At 46.7% G+C, this 14,585-nt stretch overlaps 1 protein-coding gene across 5 annotated transcripts in view; it reads right to left on the bottom strand.

Annotated features, from left to right (window-relative positions):
- Positions 1-432: 432 nt before the first annotated feature.
- GATAD2B (GATA zinc finger domain containing 2B) overlaps positions 433-14,585 on the bottom strand; it is a 77,195-nt gene continuing 63,042 nt past the window's right edge. For 4 of the 5 annotated variants that reach the window (XM_073564629.1, XM_073564631.1, XM_073564630.1 and 1 more), the window contains exons 2-10: positions 10,290-10,619; positions 10,058-10,187; positions 9,839-9,970; positions 9,624-9,755; positions 9,370-9,540; positions 4,078-4,393; positions 3,797-3,999; positions 2,516-2,807; positions 433-2,439 (exon numbers count right to left, since the gene is read on the bottom strand). In XM_073564629.1, coding sequence (XP_073420730.1) covers positions 2,306-2,439; positions 2,516-2,807; positions 3,797-3,999; positions 4,078-4,393; positions 9,370-9,540; positions 9,624-9,755; positions 9,839-9,970; positions 10,058-10,187; positions 10,290-10,618 — 1,839 coding nt within the window. In that variant the 5' untranslated portion in view covers position 10,619 and the 3' untranslated portion in view covers positions 433-2,305. The remainder of the gene's footprint in view (positions 2,440-2,515; positions 2,808-3,796; positions 4,000-4,077; positions 4,394-9,369; positions 9,541-9,623; positions 9,756-9,838; positions 9,971-10,057; positions 10,188-10,289; positions 10,620-14,585) is intronic. The other variant, XM_073564633.1, reaches the window with a different exon arrangement.

The following is a 14,585-nucleotide window of genomic DNA, read 5'->3' as shown; positions in this document are numbered from 1 at the left end:
AGACGGCGGCCGGGACCAGGGCAGAAGTCAGCGAGCCGACGGCGACTGGAACCGAGGCAGAAGTCCGCGAGCCGACAGTGGTCGGGATTGGGGCATAAGTCCGTGCCGACGGCGGCCGGGACCAGAGCAGAAGTCTGCTAGCCAACGGCGGCCGGGACCGGGGCAGAAGTCCGTGAGACGACGGCTCCCGGAACACAAGTCCATGAGACAACGGTGCCCAGGACCAGTCCTCGAGATGACGACACCGGCCGGGACTGGAGCAGAGTCCGCGAGCCGACGATGGCCGGGACCAGAGCAGATGTCCGCAAGATGACGACTGTTGCAGGAATAGAAGTCCGCGAGACAATGGCAGTCGGGGCAGAAGTCTGAGAGATGTGACAGTTGGAGTTGCTTCTCCACATACACCAAAATAAGTGACAGCCGCGTAACAAGTTATAAACTGTTCCTTCTTTATTAAACGCAGCTAGCAAGTGATAAATATTACAAAGGGTTGTCAGGTTTGTTTTTTTTTTGTTTTTTTTTTTTTTAAATCCTCCAAAAATGAGCATTAGTTCTTAGTTTTCTTCCATATTTTTTATATCTGCAGATTCGGTCACTGACGAGCGCGGGAGGGCGACACATAGGGAACGTCCTCCGAACACAATGTGAAAACCCAAAAGAAAGTGGGGGGAAATTGTAACATTGCGCCAAAGTCAACACCGCCCCCATCCATTATTATAGGGTGAAGAATGCAGCAACGCTGTCTTTGGCGCACTGCGCGGGGTACACAGACTACGATACACTGTGACGCACACCATGAAGCTCTGCTTTGTGTTTGGACCATTTTTTTTTTTTTACATCATATACAATTTGTCAGGTTTTGTTTTTTCATTTTCTTCAGAAATAACTTTTTCTTGTTTTTTTTACAATTTTTCTTTTTTTAAACATCGAGAACAGAAAAGTTTCATCAAACCCCAAGCAAAATAATTATAATAACGTTTCATTGTTTTCTTATAAAGAACCAAAACTCCCAACTAGGGAGAATGGGGGAGAGAGGGAGGGAATAAAACATCATTGCATAAAAGTGAGGGGGAGGGGACGGGTCATCGCCGGACGCCTCTGCAGCACCTTCAGATCCCAAAATAAAAAAACTAAATATGAAATGCAAACTACAGTACCCACCAGAGTTAGCTGCCCAGAATGATGGGGTTTGTAGGCTCTGAAGTGACATTTTAGTGGACTGATCCCCATTTTGCTGCGCATCCACCATGTTGAAAAAGCACAGAGGGCCAGTAAAAAGAAAACCACACAAGGGCCTGTCCTCAGGAAACAGATTAATCCCATCCAATATACACTGCCAGCCACAAGAAGATTGTGCGGCAAAGACCACAAGAGGTCCCAGCAAATGGGGTAGCGGAGTCAGGCCACAGAGCGCGCCAACACCAACACATCCCGAATTTGTTGTACAGTGAGCGGCATCGCTGTAGTAATACTGATAATCCCACGGTGCAGAGAACGCCCAGCGGTGAGCGTTTATAGGGTTAAGTGCTTTCGGACGATTTCCATCCACATTGTAATACAACTGGGGCGATATTTATACTGTGCGCATCCCCAAAGCACAGTACAGAAGGGTGGCATCTGGTGGGGAGCGAGACACCGGGTGCCAACCCCTCACAACGGCCGCAATACTGCTTCTCAACACTTGTGGGGTTGTAGCTCATGCCATCCTCCTCCATCGGTGGCTCCAATGGCCGCCAATACCCGGGACCCTGATGATCTCAGCGCTACAGACAAGCAATTAGTGCAAAGACAGCTTGTGGTGGTGGGTAAGGGTCTGTCCACCAACCTATAGCATGAAGTGCAGGCTGCTAGGGTCGTGCGGGGTGGCAGAGGCCTGTCCATTACAGCCGGATGATGGAGGACAATCCTCTTCCGTTTAACGGAAAGTAATACTCTGCACTGCAGAGCGTGAGATAGGTGATGACACAGCGTCACTATGAGTCATTCCTCTGCACTGTCCCACACAGAAAGTCACTGGCAGCATAATCAGCACCTGCCAGCATCTGCGGGGCCACATTCCTGACCGGTCCACTCATCCCACAGGTCCCCATCCATCATGAGAAACGTTCTGTATGACAGAGGTGACGCCAGCAAAAAAAAAATATATATATAAAAAAAAAATCATAAAAATCAAAGCCAGTCTGAGAAAAGGGGCAAAAGCACAAACACGGAACCAGGAGAAGCTGCTCTAGGGAAGGGGAAGGGCTGGCGGGTTCCAGGCCCCATCGCCAGTAATGTCCACCAGCTGCAGGAAGGAGGCTGAGGGCTATTTCTGCCCACTGATGGACTGGGATATGGAGCGTGGGGGGATCATGTCCAGGAGGTATTCCCGCTGCCGGTCTGCCAGGCTTGACGCCTTGTGCCCTCCCATTCCAGCGTTAAGGTATGCGATGTTCACACCTGCGAAAAAGAAGAATTTAATATAGAACAGCCAGTAGAATATCACCTAACATGTACACCTCAAAAAGATCCATACCCGGCATGCCAAGCAAACTGCCAGCCACGGGCAACTGAGGAGCCTGGGCAAAGTTAGACAACATGGACCGGGCGGTAGGAATCCCTCTCTGAAGCGTGCTCTGCGGCTGTGGTGCCTGTAGGAGATATAAGAAGAGGTTAGTAGGATCCTCTCTCAGGGCAAAACTGCAGATATCCATACCCCATCGTACCTGTCGCATGGAGTGATGTCTGATGATGCTCTCCTGCTTGGTGACTGTAGGTGGGGTGGCCGAAGACAACGAGACCTGGTGCTGTAATCTCTGCTCAATCTCCTGCAAAACCAAAACATACAAGATGTCACGCCTAACAGAGAGAAACCAAGGAAGGGAGCAGAAGGAGGAAATAAGTGGAAAGAGGACACGAGCCGTGGGAGGATTAAGAGGTGAGACTGAGGAGACCATAAGGAGAAGGCAAGCTGCAAGAGTAGAAGGTGGCGAGCCATATGAAGAGGCGAGACAGAGGAAACGACCAGGCGGAGGAAAAGGCAGCAAGAACAAGAACAAGATGAAGAAAAGAAGATACCATGGAAAGGAGCGGGAAGATGAGGTGAAACAGAGGAGACAAAAGGAGAAGAGGAAGCAGCATGAACAAGGAGAAGACCGAGGAAGGAGAAGACAGGGAAGAGGAGGAAGCGAGACCGAGGAAGGAGAAGACAGGGACGAGGAAGAAGCGAGACCGAGGAAGGAGAAGAAAGGGACGTGGAGGAAGCGAAACCGAGGAAGGAGAAGACAGGGACGAGGAGGAAGCGAGAACGAGGAAGGAGAACACAAGGACGAGGAGGAAGCGAGACTGAGGAGGGAGACGACAGGGATGAGGAGGAGGCGAGACCGAGAGAGGAGAAGACAGGGACGCGGAGGAAGCGAGACCGTGGATAAGACAGGGAGGAGGAGGAGGTGAGACCGAGGGAGGAGAAGACAGGGACGGGGAGGAAGCGAGACCGTGGATAAGACAGGGAGGAGGAGGAAGCGAGACCGAGGAGAAGAGAGGGAGGAAGAGGTAGCGAGACAAGCAGGAAGAGGTAGCGAGACAAGCAGGAGGAGGAAGCGACGAGTAGGAAGCGAGACCAAGGAGAAGACAGGGACAAGGAGGAAGCGAGACCGAGGAGAAGATGGGGAGTAGGCAAGACCAAGGAGAAGACAGTGAGGATGATGAGATTATGAGATGAGACGAAGGAGAGGGCCGGGAGAAGGAAGAGAGACTAAAGGAGAGGACCAGGAGTTGGGGGGACTGAAGAGAAGACCAAACTCAGAATTTCTTTCACCTGCTCTTGCTGCAAAGCTTTGACAAAGGCATTTTTTAGCCGGTTTGTGTGCTCGGCCTTCAGAGACTTCTTCTGGTTGGACGTCATGCACTGCTCACACAGGATCTTCCCACTCTTCTCCTGTTTCCAGTGAGGGGTGAAGTCGGTACGACACTGGGCACACGTGAAGGGGTCCATGTGTAAGAGTGAGGAGTGGCCTTTACCTGCAAGATGGCAGAGTTACCATACAATGAACCAGTTTGACCACACATCTCCAGCATGCCCCTGGGCATCACACCTACCTTGGCTGTCTATAACACTCTGTACCACCTCCTCTAGTCCCACCATGTAGATGAATTCACTGTTGGCAGCACTTGGCAGGAAGTGGAGCAGTGGCGCCGGAGGCTTTGGAGGGGGAATCTCCAGCAGTGTCTTCTCCAGCTGTTTCCGTAGAGCCAGTTTAGCAGCTGCCTGAGAGCTGACAGGATCAGCCATGGCACTGGGGCTGGGCAGCGGGGAAGACACTCTGTTCACAGGACCTGCCTGCATATGAGAGCCCAAGTTCATGTACATAGCTGACGAGGATGTGTTACGCTGACAGGGGACTGAGGAACTGGTCTGGAGTGACAGAAGAACAAAGCATTACCGAAATATCAAATACAAAGCGAAAGGTGGCCAGCATTGGCTATAACACTCCGCCACCCACACAGACATGCATTAGATCTCATCTTCACTTGTCTTTGCTCCCTATCGCTGCTCACAATCTCTCCTCTCCCCTTATCTGACAACCATCTACTCACATTCTCATCCCAGTTCTCCTCACCCATGTCCAGTAACTAGCATAACCTGTCAGAAAGCTCGCACATCTAGACACTCACACACTTTCTATCTAACACTGGTGTCCAAATATTCACTTTGTGTCAAAATATAAGATAATCTTGTAGTTATGATACCTATAAATGGCTAACAAAAATAAAAGGAATGATGTTACAAAGCAAGCTTTCGAGACTTCTTAGGTCCCTTGCTCAGGCATGGTATAGCAAAATTTCTAAAGAAACACAAATATATGCACAAAAAAAACAAAAAAAGAGGCATGGTATAAAAATTGAACATTCAAACAAACTGAGCTCAGAGACTGAATCCTTAATTGGTATGAAGTTGTATGTGGTAAGGTATGTGGTAGTGATATGAAAGTTTTATAGTACCAATATCCAAGTAAGATCAGAGGCCTGGTGCCCTCACTGTGTCTGGAGCAGAAGCTTGCTAACATAGTGAGCAAGGCTGAAAAAAGACATTTGTCCATCCAGTTCAGCCTATATTCCGTCAGAATAAATCCCCAGATCTACGTCCTTCTAGAGAAACTAATAACTATAAGATACAATATTGTTACACTCCAGGAAGACATCCACGCCTCTCTTGAACACTTTGACTGAGTTCACCATCACAACCTCCTCAGGCAAAGAATTCAAGATTCTCACTGCCCTAACAGTAAAGAATCCTCTTCTATGTTGATGGAAAAAACCTTCTCTCTTTCAGACGCAGAGAATACCACCTTGTGACCCCCTCATCTTCCTTGGTATAAACAGATGCTCGGAGAGATATTTGTATTGTCCTTTTATATACTTATACATGGTTATTAGATCGCCCCTCAGTCATCTTTTTTCTAGACTAAATAATCCTAATTTTGCTACTCTCTCTGGGTACTGTAGTTCCATCATCTCCTTTATAAATTTTGTTGCCCTCCATTATATCCTTCCTGAGCACCAGTGCTCAAAACTGTACACAGTACTCAATGTTGGTCTAACCAGGGATTTGTACAGAGGCAGTATAATGCTCTCATCATGTGTATCCAGACCTCTTTTAATGGACCCCATGGTCTTGGTCGCCTTGGCAGCCGCTGCCTGGCACAGGCTGCTCCAGGTAAGTTTATCATTAACTAGGATCAGCAAGTCCTTCTCCATGTCAAATTTACCCAGTGGTTTCCCGTTCAGTGTGTAATGGTAATATTGATTCCTTCTTCCCATGTGTATAACCTTACATTTATCAATGTTAAACCGCATCTGCCACCTTTCGGCTGAAATTTACAGTTTATCCAGATCCATCTGTAGCAGAATACTATCTTCTCTTGTATTGACTGCTTTACATAGTTTTGTATCATCTGCAAATATCGATATTTTGCTGTATAAACCTTCTACCAGATTGTTAACAAATATGCTGAAGAGAATCGGTCCCAACACCGACCCCTGCGGTATCCCCACTGGTCACAGCGACCCAGTTAGAGAATATACCATTTTATAACCACCCTCACTGTCTCTAGAGCAGAGACCTGGTACCCTCACTGTCCCTCGAGCAGAGGCCTAGTACCCTCACTGCCTCTCGAGCAGAGGCCTGGTGCCCTGCCCTGGTGCCCTCTCAGTCTCTCGAGAAGAGGCCTGGTGCCCTCTCAGTCTCTCGAGAAGAGGCCTGGTGCCCTCTCAGTCTCTCGAGAAGAGGCCTGGTGCCCTCTCAGTCTCTCGAGAAGAGGCCTGGTGCCCTCTCAGTCTCTCGAGAAGAGGCCTGGTGCCCTCTCAGTCTCTCGAGAAGAGGCCTGGTGCCCTCTCAGTCTCTCGAGAAGAGGCCTGGTGCCCTCTCAGTCTCTCGAGAAGAGGCCTGGTGCCCTCTCAGTCTCTCGAGAAGAGGCCTGGTGCCCTCTCAGTCTCTCGAGAAGAGGCCTGGTGCCCTCTCAGTCTCTCGAGAAGAGGCCTGGTGCCCTCTCAGTCTCTCGAGAAGAGGCCTGGTGCCCTCTCAGTCTCTCGAGAAGAGGCCTGGTGCCCTCTCAGTCTCTCGAGAAGAGGCCTGGTGCCCTCTCAGTCTCTCGAGAAGAGGCCTGGTGCCCTCTCAGTCTCTCGAGAAGAGGCCTGGTGCCCTCTCAGTCTCTGGAGCCAATTCTGCAGTGTCTCATAAATCCTTCTGACAGATTTAACAACTCCTGTGTGAATGGAATCAAAAACTTTAATACATTTGTATTCCCAAACCCTGCAATGGTTTTTGTGATTTAAAATTACCTTTTAATATGACAACTTTCATATTGTCTGTTGTGTCCAGTACACAAACTTATTAAAGTATTTGATTCCAGTTGGATTTCAGTTTATTTATATGTTCATTTATTATACCATGCCATATTTGTGTTTCTTCAGAGACTTTGTTACACTGTGCCTAAGTAAGGGACCTAAGTAGTCTCGAAAGCTGCGTGGTAATATAATTTATATTTTTGTTAGTCATTAAAAGGTACAATAACTACAAGATTATCTTATTTTTCACACTGAGAGCATTATTTTTTCAACTGGTTTACACGGTACCAAACCCCTTTTTTTCCTTTTATCTTCACTTCACGACACAGACAGCTTTCTACAATGGCACTCTCACTGTGACACAGTCGCCCCTCTTGTTCATGACAAAGTGCACCGCATAAATAGACAACCCTGGCACAATAACATCACTAAAAAGCTCTGGCAAGTGTCCAGGGTTAAGGAGTGGTGTTGGAAGAAAATACATTCACAAGACGACTTCACCGTATTCAAACAAGCAACAATCACATTGAAATCAGCCCTCACCTCTGCTAAACAGGCCGACTTCACAACCCTCATAGCTTCCTTATCCTACATCACTAGTTATTCAACCCTTAACTCCCTCCTCTGCCCACCACTGCCCCCTCCAACCTCCCTAATCTCTGCTGAGGAACCCTTAACTCCCTCCTCTGCCCACCACTGCCCCCTCCAACCTCCCTAATCTCTGCTGAGGACTTTGCCACGCACCTCAAAAATAATATCGACCAAACAAGGCAAGTCTTTATTATTTGACCACCACAACTCCTTTGTATTCCAGACCAATGCCCTAACCCTATAACCTCTCTCCAACATCACTGAAGAGCTTATTCATCTCCTCTCCAAATCACTCCTCACCACTTGTGCACTTGACCCAATCCTATCTCCTCCCCAACCTCACCACCACACTTATTCCATCCCTAACCCATTTCTTCAACCTATCACTAACTTCTAGTACCTTCCCTTCTGCTTTCAAATATGCCTGTCACACCTATCCTCAAATAGCCATCCTTCGACCTGACCGCTATGTCCTGCTATCACCCCATATCGCTGCTGCTGCCATTCGCTTCCAAACTCCTTGAGCAGCACGGCCATGCTGAACTTTCCTCCTACTTCTCATCTAAATTGCTCTTTGACAATCTGACTTCCGTCCCGATCATTCCAATGAAACTGCCCTGACCAAAATTACTAATTACTTACAGCTACAGCGGACAGACAATTCCCTATACTCCTCCTTCAAGACCTGTCCTCTACTTTCGACACATTTGACCACTGCCTCCTATTACAGATCCTCTCTTCCTTTGGCATCAAAGACGGTGCCCTATCCTTGATCTCCTCATACCTTGCCAACCGCACATTTAGCGTCTCCCACACTATCTCCTTATCTCGCCCTCTCTGTTGGAGTTCCAAGACTTTGTCCTAGTACTCTTCTCCATCTATACCCTTGGCTTGGAACAACTCAAAGTCACGTGGCTTCCAGTACCAGCTATACGTTGATGACACTCAGATCTACCCCTCTCTGCTGAATCCTGGAGCATCTACCAGCCGTATCCTCCTTCTCTCGCTTCCTCAAGCTCAATGTGGACAAATCTGAACTCATTATCTTTCCTCCATCTCACGCATCTTCCCTACCTGACATGATATTCCCCTGTAACGGAAATCCACTGCCTCGGAGTAACCTTTGACTGTTCTGCCCTTCAAGCAACACATCCAAGCTCTCGCCACCTCATGTCGCCTCCAGCTCAAAAATATTTCCAGAATCTGTCCTTTCCCTCAACCCTCAATCTATTAAAATGCTTGTGCATGCCCTCATCTTGCCCCACCTCGACTACTGCAACATCCTCCTCTGTGGCCTCCCTGCTAACACTCTTGCACCTCTCCAGTCCGTCCTTAACTTTGCTGCCCGACTAATTAATCTGTCTCCTCACTGCTCCTCTGCTTCTCATCTCTGCAAATCCCTTCAGTGGTTCCAAATTTCCCAACATAGCCAGTTCAAACTACTAACACTGACCTACAAAAGCAGTTTATAACCTTTCTCCTCCATTTATCTCCAAACTAATCCACTGATATCTTACCTCACATAATCTCTGGTCCTCCCAAGATCTCCTTTTCTCCTCCACACTTAATCGCTCCACACCCAATGGCATCCAAGACATCCCCTGAATATCCCCCATGCTCTGGAATTTTGTGCCCCAACACGTCTGATTATCCCCCATGTTCGGATCCTTGAGAAGGAACCTGAAAACCCATCTCTTCAAGGAAGCTACAGCCTGCACTGACCACGCTGCCACCTCAACACCACCAGAGCCACTGAACCCCCAAACCTACGGTCTCCTTCCCTACCATCCTGTGGATTGTAAGGCCGTGGGGGCTGGTTCCTCTTTTCTGTACCAGTCTACCATTGTTAGTTTACTGTAAACGACACCTGTATTATGTATGTACCCCGTCTCATGTACAGCACCAGGGAATCAATGGTGCTATATAAGTAAGAATAACATGCGGGTACCTTACCTGGGGGTAGTTCAGTGCTTGAGTCATGCCCGGAGTGCTGTTGCGGATCAATGTGGCCTTCGATGGCAAGCACTGCCCCTGGAGCTGGGTCGGGTTTGGAGCTATGACTCTCTGGGACATCATCATGTGGGGCAGAGGGGCATTGGAGGAAGATCTGATGACACTATGAGTCTAGAGGGGTAACATTCAGAGGAAACATGCTGTAGCCTGACCTCATGGTGCTTTATGGCTTCGACAAGATGAATTTCGCTCACCTGGACGCTTCTCAGATTCTGCACCTCCAGTCCTGGAGCGCCTGCCCGAGACGGCACTTTTGTGATGCTGGGCTGTCCCACGTGGGCTGGAGATGGCTGTACGATGGTTGCTGCATTCTGTACGACAGGAGTCTGGAAAGAAAGAGATGTGACCAGTAAGGGGATGCCTGGCAGGTTTGGTGGGCCGGGCACACAGGGGTCTTCAGACAACTCACCTTCTGCAGGACATTCTCTTTCTGGAGCTGACTCTGCCGCAGCTTCTTCAGCAGGACCAGTCGTGCCTCTTCCAGACGCAGCTCGTCCTTCAGCTGTTTGATGAGCTGCTGCCGCTCCTCTAGGGTCTTACCCTGGGGAGAGAGGTTACAATATGGTTTCAGGAGTTCAGAGGCGGCTAGCGTGAGGGGTCGGACAATGGGTGGCATGCATGATTCTACCTTGAAAATGTCCAGGTTTGCTCCCTTAATACGGTCCTCTAATCGGGAGGAGGAGCGGGGGCTGGAGGCTTCATTGTCGGACAGTACAATGACGTCCGGAGAAGGAGTCAGTCCTGCTCGGTCCTGGTCACTAGTGGAAAAGAGACAGATCACAGAGGACACTTGCCAGGGTGACACGACCCTGCACATCAGAGCCAGTACCGACACAAGGGGATGAACCTTGCCATCTCACCTCCGTCTGGAGCTCATGTCCACAGGTTCTTCGCTCATGTTCTCCTTGCCGTGTCTCACTGCCGGCCGGGAGTCCATGTGAGGCCGCAGATTCCCGTTCATCTTCTCCTCGTACAGCTTCAGTCCATCCTGTTTAACCCCGTGATCGTTCGACAGCTCCAGCCCTGGAAGGTCTTTTCTCTTCAATAATGCCAACATCTTCAGCCGCTCCATGGCCTCGTGTCCCTCCATCTTGAGCTGCTTGGCCAAGACATCTTCACGGTCGTCCGGCTGCTCCAGGCCTCGTTTCAGGAGATTGAGACGCAAGGCGTCTTCAGTAACTCTGTCCATCCTACAGGTGACAAAACATCAATTATAACACAATCTACAGACAGAAGCGAATAATATCCAGACAACAAGGGACATTGTAACATGAAAAGAGATCAGGGACTAGATATTATCAGAATGGATCAGTCAGCACTGGTTATTATATATAACTAGCTGAAGAGCCCGGCGTTGCCCGGGTATAGTAACTAACTTTGGTTAGTTATAACAAATTAAAATGATTATATTGCACATAAAAACATTTCACACCATATATTCAACACTACAGATTTGCTACACAAAGTAACTAAATGATTACCCAAGTATTGATAGTATTTTATTTCAACTCATTCAAGAGCCTTTTGATAAACAACATTTTTGGTTTTGCCTTCAGGTGCAAACATGAATAGATTTTTGGCAGTTCCAAACAGGCAACGTAAAGTTGACCATGAGAAAAGCAAGAATATTGCAAATCGATCCCTACTACTTTCAAGGACTGTCCCTGAGCCTTCTTAATGGACATTACAAATGCCAGTCGAACTGGAAACTGGAGGTGTTTAAAATCAAAAGGCAAATCAGATGGAATGAGTTGAATTCTTGAAATGAAAATGTCTTCTCCTTTGGCACATCCTGTCAAAATGGTTGCTTCGATTACATGTGTAAATAGATTCTTAATCAAGAGTCTTGTTCCATTACATAGCTTTGGTGGATCTAAATTTCTCAACAGCAGAATAGGTGCTCCAGGTTTTAGAAAGAGTTTATGAGGAAGTCCTTGTGGTTCCAAGGAGTTGAGGAACTCTATTGGACACAATAATGCTTTATCAGGGTCTGTTACTGTAGCCACTGACTTGTAGGTTGTGCACATATCTTGAAGGAGACTTAAAATTTGAAGATTGATCTTGTTTACACTATCATTTTTCGAAGCTACAATAACCCTTTCGCACAACCAGCCAGACTTTCTGAAGTTGCATTGAATGTTTTGAAAAACCTTTTTTTAGCTCCTCAATTGATGTAACGACGTAGCAAAAGTTGCTTGGAAACATGATCTGTCCAGTGGTTGAGTTTATTGGTGCCTTGTCATCTCCAATAGTCAACAGCTGACTTGAGAACAGTCCAGTAGAAACATGGGCTGTCATGTGGACCCTCATGTTTGTGCTCAGCGACATTTTCTTCACTTGTCTCCAAAGGTATGATGCTTTTAGGCAGGCATCGAGTTCTTCTGCAGAGGTTGATCTTGGTATAACGGGTAGTGTTTGTCGAAAGTCACCTGCCAAAACAACAACTACACCTCCCATGATAGAACTGTTTCCACGCAAGTCTTGCAGCAGTCTGTCCACTGCTTCCAGTGCCCTCTTGTGTGACATCGTGCATTCATCCTAAATGATGGCACTGCACTTTTGAAGCAGTTTAGCCTGTCCTGATCCTTCAGCAATGTTGCAAACTGGGCTGTCACTGTGAGACAGGTTAAGTGGTAGCTTGAATGTCGACTGTGCTGTCCTACCACCAGTTAAAAGTGTAACTGCAATTCCAGAAGATGCCATTGCAAGTGCCGAAATTTTGCTAGTAGCAAGTTGATTAACCCCTTTCTGACCTCGGACACAATAGTACGTCCAAGGTCAGATCCCCCGCTTTGATGAGGGCCCGGTGGTCGGTGCTCATAGCAATGCTGTAATTCTGCTACATATAGGTGATCTGCTCATCGCCTATATGTAGCAGAGCCGATCAAGTTGTGGCAGCTTCTAGCCTCCCATGGAGGCTATTGAAGCATGCCAAAATTTAAAAAAAAAAAAATGTTTTAAAAAAATATGAAAAAAATCAAAATATAAAAGTTTAAATCACCCCCATTTGCCCAAGTCAAAATAAAAAAAAAAAACAAAAAAACACACATTAGATATTGCCGCATTCAGAATCGCCTGATCTATCAATAAAAAAAAGGATTAACCTGATCGCTAAATGGCGTAAGAAAAAAAATCGAAAAGCCAGAATTACTTTTTTTTGGTCGCCGCGACATTGCATTAAAATGCAATAATGGGCGATCAAAAGATCATATCTGCACATGTCAGCTCGGCACGCAATAAATAAGCCCAGATCACGAAAAATTTAGATGCTACGGATATCGGAATATGGCACAATTTTTTTTTTTGCAAAGTTTGTAATTTTTTTTCACCACATAGATAAAAAAGAACCTAGACATGTTTGGTGTCTATGAACTTGAAATGACCTGGAGAATCATAATGGCAGGTCAGTTTTAGCATTTAGTGAACCTAGCAAAAAAGACAAACAAAAAACAACTGTGAGATTGCACCTTTTTTTGCAATTTCACCGCACTTGGAAAATTTTTTGCCTGTTTTCGAGTACACGACTTGCTAAAACCAATGATGTCTTTCAAAAGTGCAACTCGTCCCGAAAAAATAAGCCCTCACATGGCCACATTGACGGAAAAATAAAAAAAGTAATGACTCTGGGAAGAAGGGGAGCGAAAAACGAAAACGCAAAACAGAAAAAGGCTCCGGTTATTAAGGGGTTAATAATGTCTTTCCTGTTCCACCTGGAGCATCTAGGAAGACAAAATCGTACTTTTGCTGGTTGCAGTGAAACTTAAAATTTGGTTGTATACGTTTCTTTGGTCTGGTACCAACAGTGGCTCATTGTGAGAGACAAATGCTGTGAGCTCATCAATGTTGTAGTTTGTTTTTCTGAAAATCTCCCTGCACATTTGGTTAGCTTCCTGATTTCTTGTTGGAGTAGGTAAGCCAAGTAGGTGTAATGCTTTTCCAGACATTTCCATGCAGTGGTCCTCAAGGAGAATTAAGGTTTTCTTGAAAATGTATTCAGTGAAGGTGATAAGTTGCTGAGGATTTTCCTTTTTAACCTGCATGAGGATGTCCTCACTGAGATGTCAAGGGGATTTGAAACATTACAGGTTGTTAGAAGAATAGCAAAGAGGTGTCTTTGTCGCTTTGGGGTTTGTGCAGCTGCTGCTGCTTCATGTCCCAGTGTGCGTCATTTTTCAGAAGTCCTCGTCTTTGGCAAGATTCCCTGAATGTTTCACTAACGGCCTCCAACAGTCTTCAAGTCAGAAAATGATGTTGGACCCTTGACAACATGAAGTAACATGCGCAGGTAGCACTCTGCAGATGACGGATGAATAGTGTAGATGCGACCAAGAGTATCATATGCTTTGACCCCTGGATGGGCCTTGAACATCAAACCCGTTTGCTCCGAACCAGTGTAGTACTTTGGAAGATCACAGTAGAGTATTGTTTTTGCAAATGAATCTTGTTGACAAAGTTCAAAAAATGCCAAGAGGGTGGTCTTAGGTGGTGTTTGAAGCTGCTGGATCAGGTTTGTCCGGTCAAAGTAAATCCTCTGTCCATTGAACATGCATAACAGGTGGATAGCGCTCATGAATGGAGAACCCTACTATTTTCCAAACAGCTTCATTGCTGCTGATGTACCTGCCCATCTAGAATGCCTCTCCATCAATTTTTCTGGAGTTCAAACACTGCTTGATCACTTACTTTGTAGACATATTTGCATATGTACTTGATTGATTTCACAGAGTGGCAAGTTTCAATGTTGATGTAGACCTGGAAAATCTTTGAGAGCAGAGGATTGTAAGGCACCACCCACTTGTTGTCAATTTCTCTCTCTTGGGGTGATGATTCATTCAACCTGCTTTTTGAGCTTTGCTAGGAGACCACCATCCCCTCATTTTCTTCTTTGTTAGACTGGATATATCCATCATGTCCAGTTTGTGTTTCTTGGACCAGGTTTCGTGGGCAATTCTTTGAAAACCTGCCATCAACCATGCAGGGAGAATTTTTGTTAAGATTCCCACAGGGACCATGGCTCATGTTCTTTGTGATGGTGTCAAACAACAACGGGTCACTCTCAGAGTCTGGCAATTCTGCACTGATAATATTGTCTATTTCAGTGGGCTGTATTTTGAATTCCAGCGAAAGTTGATGGAAGGATTACCATTTTACCCAAG

Source organism: Dendrobates tinctorius, unplaced genomic scaffold (genome assembly GCF_039654945.1).
Source record: "Dendrobates tinctorius isolate UK_male_01 unplaced genomic scaffold, ASM3965494v1 ptg000468l, whole genome shotgun sequence".
Lineage (NCBI taxonomy): Eukaryota > Metazoa > Chordata > Amphibia > Anura > Dendrobatidae > Dendrobates > Dendrobates tinctorius.
Note: the sequence above shows the minus strand (reverse complement) of the source record. Positions and strands in the feature narration are given on the sequence as shown.